The 8,065-nt window shown below is 39.0% G+C and overlaps 1 protein-coding gene across 2 annotated transcripts; it reads left to right on the plus strand.

Moving 5' to 3' along the window:
• On the plus strand, positions 703 to 3,571 carry LOC109845367 (two-component response regulator ORR24-like). 2 transcript variants are annotated; one of them, XM_020414614.1, is made up of 6 exons: positions 703 to 1,056; positions 1,186 to 1,262; positions 1,503 to 1,560; positions 1,856 to 2,051; positions 2,137 to 2,515; positions 3,063 to 3,571. In XM_020414614.1, the coding sequence occupies exons 1-6, from the start codon at positions 744 to 746 to the stop codon at positions 3,381 to 3,383; spliced, it is 1,344 nt and encodes a 447-aa protein (XP_020270203.1). In that variant the 5' UTR covers positions 703 to 743; the 3' UTR covers positions 3,384 to 3,571. The 2 variants fall into 2 exon arrangements, with proteins under 2 accessions (XP_020270203.1, XP_020270204.1); XM_020414615.1 differs by having other exon boundaries at positions 885 to 1,056; positions 1,167 to 1,262.

The raw sequence follows: 8,065 nt of genomic DNA on the forward strand, positions 1-8,065 counted from the left end.
TTCCATATGCTATTGATAGTTTGGTCAGATCTGCACTATTTTCTCTTGGTCCACGTGGAGTACTACAAAATATTGAGGATAATCATGTCCCTCAATTGTGTAGAACAAATTTTGAAAGACATAAAATTCATTAAAGATATACATGAAAGAATATTTTTGTTTTTTCCCATGTCTTAATTAATCATTAATGAGTGAGCTTGTACTTAATGAAGGTCCAAAAGGAGTCAGTTAAGCTTATAGAAGCGATGGCTATAAGAATAAACCTGCTGCAGGTATGGCAGAAACTGAAAACCTTTGCTCTCACAAAAGCGAAATGTCTACGGTTATATCTCGTCTTACCAAAAATTGGTGTACATTTAGTTTTCCATGGTTACAACAAACCACCATCTTCCTTTGCCTCCCTTAAACTATTCTTTTTTCCCCTTCCCTTTCACAACATAGAAATTAAGCAATTATTAATATAAAATAAAACAACAGTCAATGTAGGGAATACTCGTTCATGTCTCTACCTAATTTAAATATATATGTCATCGTCATCTATATAATAATTTCCACCACCTTCAGTTCAACCTACACCTACATATAATACTATTAACAATAAGATTAATATGTTCTCATCTTGTTTCCTCTCCTTCTTTCACATCTTAAACTATTCTACCCTTGAATAGTAAAGGGAAAATACCAACAGAGAGGGGAGAGAGAGAGAGAGAGAGAGAGAGAGAGAGAGAGCTCTCAAGAGGGATATGGGAGAGGAGAAGGGGAAGGAGGTGATGAAGATCTGTGAAGATGGCGAGGAAAAAGGGAGTCAGTCACTGACTCTAGATCTAAATGAAGAAGGAGAAAAATATCATGATGATGATGGTGATGATGAGGGTAATACTAGCTCAAGTAGTACAAATAACAACTTGAACTGCAACAACAAAAAGAGCGGAGTAGACGAAGGGAGTGCTCCGACAGTGAGGCAGTATATCAGGTCTAAGATGCCACGATTGAGATGGACTCCTGAGCTCCATAGTTCTTTTGTTCATGCAGTGGAAAGGCTTGGTGGCCAAGAAAGTAATAATAGTTTAATTTCTACAATTAATCAAATTTGTTTGCTTAATTTGAAAATTATCTTGTTTCTGTTTGTATGAATATGCTGGGTTTGTTTGATTTTGTTATTGTAGTTCTTTTTGAATGGTACAGGAGCCACACCAAAATTAGTACTTGAGCTGATGAATGTGAGGGGGCTTTCTATTGGTCATGTAAAGAGTCACTTGCAGGTAAAAGAAAAGATAACAAATATGCAAAAATCTATTTTGTTTAATTTTAAGAGAGGAAACTTAATGGTTAATATACTGGAAATGGGTTATAATTTCCATTGATACATCTCATAGACCGTTTTCTTCTTCTTCTTCTTCTTCTTCTTCTTACCATAGGCCTTTTCTTTCTTTATTTCTTGATTTATATCATTTTTATGCCGTTGCCCTAATTTTTTCTCCTATGATCTATATAACTATCAGTTGTATCGAAGCAAGAAGCTAGATGATTCGGGGCAAGAGAGATCAGCTATTTCTTCTGGTTTGATCTGTTCTTTAATTCTTAGCATCAAATTAACACTTCTATTAAAATTTGTTTCTAATTAGATAATAACACAAAAATGTTTATATAACCTAGAACTCATCATTATTTATCAAAATATAAGGTATTACATAATAGTTCTCTCGTAGATGGAATTTGTTAAACAGTTTAGTGATAAAATTTGTGAATGCTAGTTTATTAATCGATTGCTACGAAATATAATTACAGTTTACATTTACTCTTTGTTCTTTGCTAATGGGAAAAAGCTAATTAACGATAGCTTTTTCCTTTTCAGCATTATTTTCAATCCATAATTACAAGGGAAGAGGAGATCATAATTACAACAATGTGCTCTATGGCGGAGGAGTTTCCGAAAATAGAGGCCTTTTTCCTGCAAGGAGCAATATTCATTATTCTGATCAATATTATAGCCTTTTGCAGCAATCTCAGCCTATCCATCAACCATTAGATTTCATCAAAAACCCCTTCAGGTACTGCAACCAATGTCACTTAAACCTTAAAGATTACAAACCCTAATCACTGTATAACCATTTTTATGACTTGTTTCTCCTGTAGACACCAAGAATTGGCAAGAATTTGTTCGATTAAAGATCAAGGGAAATTATCGACATCGCATCTTTTCAGTGTTAGAGATGCAATTACTGGTAGCAGGAACTCGATATCGCCTAATGGGCCATTTCATCATGACCAAGAAATGAGATGGCAGATTGGAAGTATAATTGGAAAGAGAAATGGAGTTCTTGATTGGATTGACGTTAGATCTAGAGCTTTCTCCAAGAATGCTCCTCGAAATTTGTCTGTGGTAACTGGTTCTTTAAGATGGCAAGAAAGAGGGAACTACAACAACAATACAAAGATTCATTCAAGCTCAAATGACCCGATAGTTATCAATGATGCTCTTCAACATCAATTTGAGATGCCATTTACATTTGAGGTATGTTTTCTAAAACTTTGAGAACTAAATCAATCAAGATGCCTTAATTGGAAAGGATTAATAAATGAGAGGAAAAGCCATAATTATATATAGGCAGTGAGGTGAGGTTCATAGTTTACTAGCTCTCTAGTAGATCACATGGCAAAGTCTGCCCCTCCCTCGTAGGGGGGGCCTGGGTTCGATTCTCCTGTGTGTGACTTAAAAGTTCAATTAATAAAAAATCTAATATTTTGATTACTATTTGCATCCAAAGCTTATACTTGTGGCTTTTTGGGTAACAATATATTTCATTCAATAATATGTAATTATCAACCCTTAGCTATCATATTTGTTTGGGAAAAATAAATGCTAACATGAATGATGAATAGTGACATTTATAAAGGTTCCTCCAGAATTCAAAATTTCACACGAGAAATCTTATATGAGGTACTCGAAAAGTATTTGCCGTATAGGTATAGTTGTATGTTAGTGGCATTGTTAAATTATCAATAGTATTAGCAATGTCAGATTTTAACATTGACAGCTAATTTTTTTCTTTTTTCCAAAGACGGAATTTGATGAAATACTCGTCAGAAGAGAGACCCAACCTGGCATGAAGAAGATGAGGATGGAAGAGTACTGTAAATGGACTCCAAACTTGAACTTAGTATTGAGCCCTCCAAGTTCAATGGAAGACGGAGGTAATGTGAAGAAATGCGTCGAGGCTGATCAAGAAGTCAATAGCGTGCTCTCGCTTTCACTGTCCCCCCCAAATCCATTTTCAAGAAAATCACAAGAACTCCTGTTCTTAGAGAAAGGTAGCAACGATAAGGCCGCTCCGGGGTTGAGTACTTTAGATCTGACCATGTCGATTAAGGCATTGGAGTGAGATCTTTCAAGTACTTGTCTCAAGGCCTTTTAGAAAATTGTAGATAAGCTTAGCCATGAAATAAGGTTTTAGCCCTTAATTTGGTTCTTCTAACTAAATAACCATTTCAGTTTTAGTGATCCATTACTAATCAGAAAATACTACGTTGTTATGATCATTAAATCAAAATTGTCGTAGCAATGAGGACTGTTGGGTTACCAGTTTCGTGTTCCATATAATGATAGTAAATCAGTTTCAATCTTGCATGATTACATTTTTTTTGTTATAATTTGCTTGGTGCCCATGTATCACTTTAAGAACAAAAACAATCAAGGTGTTGTACTTAGCTTGGTTGGTAATTAATTCAGTCTTCATTGCGCGCGCAGATGGGAAGGTTTGCTGGTTCTTATACTTCTCGTGTTTTTTTTTATGAAAATGCAAACTAAGATTAAAGCATGGTAGTTATTTACTCTTCAATTAGTACTAAGAATTAGAGTGATTATTCCCTATTTTGCAAAGTTATGAACTTGATGGTTGTAAGTCTGAAAGTACTTAGTATGTTTTTAATTCTTCTAATACTATAAATAATTGACTAGAATATCTAACAGCGTAAAAAAGTTTTTATAAGCATCACTTACTTCTATACTCTAAATGAAATAATTGAGACGTTTGATATGTTTTTGGTACTTTATGTGAGCCTATGTATTTCCAAATCATTTTCCATTGACGGGATACATTTGTAAAATATGGCCTTAATTTACTTGGTGTAGAGGCCCAACTATTTCAAATGGATAATTAACTAAGCACGCATGTTTTCCTTGGTTTTCTGTTAATTTTTACAGTCGATTAATTTTTCTCTATAGTGTTGTTACTTCTTTTTTTTAACTTAATGATTATTTCATTATCCTTCATGGTCTTTTTAGCCTTTGGCTTCATTCAAAGTTCATGATTGTACATATATTTCTTTTTCCAAATATAGGAAGTGAAATAAAGTTTTAGAAACACAAATGCTGTCAATAATATGAATGAAAAGTGCCACTAATTATCAACTGTGACTTATTAAATTTTTGCAAAGTTGAATAGAATGTTTCCTTTGAAATCACTAAGTTGTAGGTTCATATCACAATTTAACTATTGGAAGGTGGTGGACACTCTCACAAACTCGAACAAACAAAGATAAAATTGGAAGAGCAAGTCACTAAGAGGATTTTATTTTTATTCAAATGACTTGAAAAAACTTGTTGATTACATGGATATTTATACTACTCGAAATAACACTCTAGACTTAATGCATTTTACATGAAAGTTTATTCATATCAAATACAGCATATGCAATAATTAAGTTCATGAGTCTTGATATTAGGGTAAATTAAACAGTCCACTTAGATACAAATAACTCTCTCCTTAAAAAATCCAAATCACAAACGGTTTAAAATTATGAAAACTAGACAAAGAGAAATTTCCAATGAATCCTCATTCACTTAACTTGGTGAAGAATAACCCAGTCAAAAGTCTCCTCGAATTTTTTATTTAGACATAAACTACAAGTTTAGTATCCACCACTCCCTTGTAAACTTGAACGTTCATAGACTCCAAGCATATATCACAGTCTCTAAAATCTATCATACTTAAGGGGCTTTGTGAAAATATTAGTGACTTGATCCATGGTCTTCACATACTGCACCTCAACTACCTTCTTCGCAATGCACTCCCAAATAAAGTGATACCTTGTTGTTATACCAAAGAAATGGATATGTGTTAATCCCATTCTAGGTGATGACACATGTCTCAAATAAACTGTATGCCAACTCGAACCGACATCATGAAGGTCGGTTCAATGGACGTATTCACTCAGACCCTCCTAAGAGGGCTGAGTCAAAAGGCATCCTCACTCGGGCCCTACTGCTGAAACTCAGTGCATTATCCCTCGGTAGATCGAGTCACGAGCCACCCTCATTCGAGCAGCCAAGTCAAAAGGCATCATTTCTTAGCCCCCTAAAAAGACGAGACGAAAGGTGGTCTTTCTTGACCTATCGGTGATAGCCGGTCACCATCATATTAAATGCACAGTTGGAGTCATCATTACACCCCGCTGAAAGTCTTACTGACTCATTGTACCTTGTTAGCACCTTATTCCCTCTATCACCATCGCATTAATCACAAATGTGACTCATATCACCCATTGCCGACACCTGTAAAATATCAATTGAATAAGCTAACTGCTCGAACTTGAAAGAAGTTACACAACTGCCCTTCTGGGTCTGCAATAAATAGACACATTGCCTACTGCATTAAGGTATGCAATTTTTTACAATATAACACAAAATAGTCATACTTTTTTCCTCCACTTAAGATTAATACTTACTTGATTGTCAGAGGAACCCCATGAGAACCCAACTCTGATCCTTTTACATATTGTTTGTGTGTGGGATCGAACCATCTACTCAATAATCAACCATCAAAGAAGATTGAGGGACACTAGACTCTCATAATCCACACTTGTAGGCATATAAAATTGCTTATAGGTCCCTTAGCTCAGCTCGGCACAAACCGACGAACCAACGAGGCGACGAGGTTGACGAATCGCACGCAAGCAACGGAATACATCCATTCGCGTGTAGAATCAAGCCAAATGTTCGAAGAGTCAACGAGTCATCCAACCAAGGGCAGACTCGGACGAATCACGATCGAATCAAGATCAGTTTCGGACTCGAACTTAGAAGTGGATTTACTGCCAAATCAAGAATCGGATTTACTGCCAAATCAGGAATTGGATTTACTGCCAAATCAGATCAACAAATCAGAGTCTAAGTCAACCGAATCACGGATTGAACCGAAAACACAAAACGACGAAACCCAACGCCTAAGGGGGGCTCGGCCAAAGCCGAGCCACCCATGGGTGGCTCGGCCAAGGCCCGGCCACCCATAGGTGGCCGACCCGCCAGTGCCGGCCACCCATAGGTGGCCGACCCAGATCTGTGCGCGGGCACAGTTCAGAGAGCCTATAAATAGGCCCCCCTTGGTTCATTTGAAAAGGTTGGAACTTTGAGAGCCAAAACTCTGTTGAATTGAAGATCGAGCTTGGAGTTTTGAAGACTTGAGGACTTGAACATTCAGATCTGATTCTCGGCGAGCATCCACGTCACAAAAGGCAGGAGTTCGAGAGAGAGAAAGATCAGATCTGAGATCTACACGAGATCATACTCCGGATCAAAGCTTGGCCTTTGATCCCGAGAACTAAGGGCGATTATTTCCTTGGTGAATTAATCCCCCCCCGGCTATTATTTCCTTCGCGAAATAATACCCGTCAAATCGTGTAGATACGACCGGATCTAGATCGCGCGGTGGTCCACGGATTAACCCCGGCGTTGGCAAAGAACCCACACAAGCGAGCGACCGCAAAACAGGAGCTCGCGATTTGTTCACAAGATAAGGAGAAAGTTGTAATCTTTTTCTTTTTTCTTTGATTTCGTTGTAACCGGATCTAAAAAAACCGGATCTTTTGTAACCCAAAAAGCAATTACTTGAGATAACAATGAATTCAATGAAGGCAATTTTCACCGCGAACANNNCGCTCTCACCCCAGCTGACGCCAAAGTTGCGTCAGGTGAAGTTCCACCGACCTCCAACGAGGTCAAACCTATTCTTGTCAACGCTTCTACTGTTGAGGGCGTTGTGACTCTCTCAAAGAGAGCCCGCCAGAGGCGACGTCAGCGCCTTGCGCGACAACTCGCTAAGGCGATGGAGTCTACGGACGGAGTCCGCTACAACGCGGATCTGACGAATAGGAGAGGCAAACAGCCTCAACAACTGAAGAATGGCGGTTCCTCCAAGCCGCCGACGAACGAATGGATCCGGGTCAAACGGAACCGTTCGACACTCGAAGAGCGGATTCACAAACGCCGCGCACTGCTTGCACAAGCAAAAATCCTTGTGCAGAAGGCCGAGGAATTGAAGAAAGAAAAAGTGGCCAAAAAGCCGCCATCAACCCACCAAGTGTGGAGGCCGAAGCAGGCTCCAACCAAAGTTGTTGCCGGTAATCCCAATAGCTTCTACGGTAGATCATGCAGAGTCATCCCGAAAGAAGAAGCCAGTTTTGGAGCGTCTCGGTCCGCTTCCCGATGAGCGAGTCAAAGCTCCAGTTCAAGAGCGTTTGGGCCCAATGAAGAAACCCCGGACGACGCAACATGCTGGGGGTCGCGGTTACCCTCAACATGACAAAGAGACCAGGGCAGCTGCGCGCACCAACTTGCGCATTGAAGTCCAGGAGCCCGCCGAGAACTCACGCCCAAAAAGACATGTTACGAGGCGCGTGACTTTCAAAAGCCCAAAGAAGGTAGTTCACCCTCAGAAGGAAACATTATCATCTGATGACAATAATGTTATAACTGAGAAGTCGTGTCAACACACGGTAGGTTACTCCGATCGTCAAGCAGACGAGTTGTACTATCGTGCTGGGGGTACGAATAAAACCAGGAAGAGGAGTCCCCGAGAACAGGAAACTCAGTGCCCCTGTTCCAAACTCATTCGGGCAGTATTATCTGAATGCAGCTGCATCAATGCGGTCCCCGAAAGAGTTTCAGTTTTTGAAAGACTTAGTACTGAAACGCCAAAACCATGGCCTAGGCGTTTTTGACGAAGAAGAACGGTGGCTGAAGAGGGAGAATTTCCGAGGGTCACCACCAACATGACCAGCAGAGGGA

This window comes from Asparagus officinalis, chromosome 6, assembly GCF_001876935.1.
Source record: "Asparagus officinalis chromosome 6, Aspof.V1, whole genome shotgun sequence".
NCBI lineage: Eukaryota > Viridiplantae > Streptophyta > Magnoliopsida > Asparagales > Asparagaceae > Asparagus > Asparagus officinalis.

Bases quoted from the DNA above. Each gene is read 5' to 3' on its own strand.
- LOC109845367 (XM_020414614.1), top strand. From the start codon at position 744: ATGGGAGAGGAGAAGGGGAAGGAGGTGATGAAGATCTGTGAAGATGGC. The intron at 1,263-1,502 runs GTAAAAGAAAAG...TATAACTATCAG, and splicing joins ATGTAAAGAGTCACTTGCAG to TTGTATCGAAGCAAGAAGCT. The intron at 2,516-3,062 runs GTATGTTTTCTA...TTTTTTCCAAAG, and splicing joins AGATGCCATTTACATTTGAG to ACGGAATTTGATGAAATACT.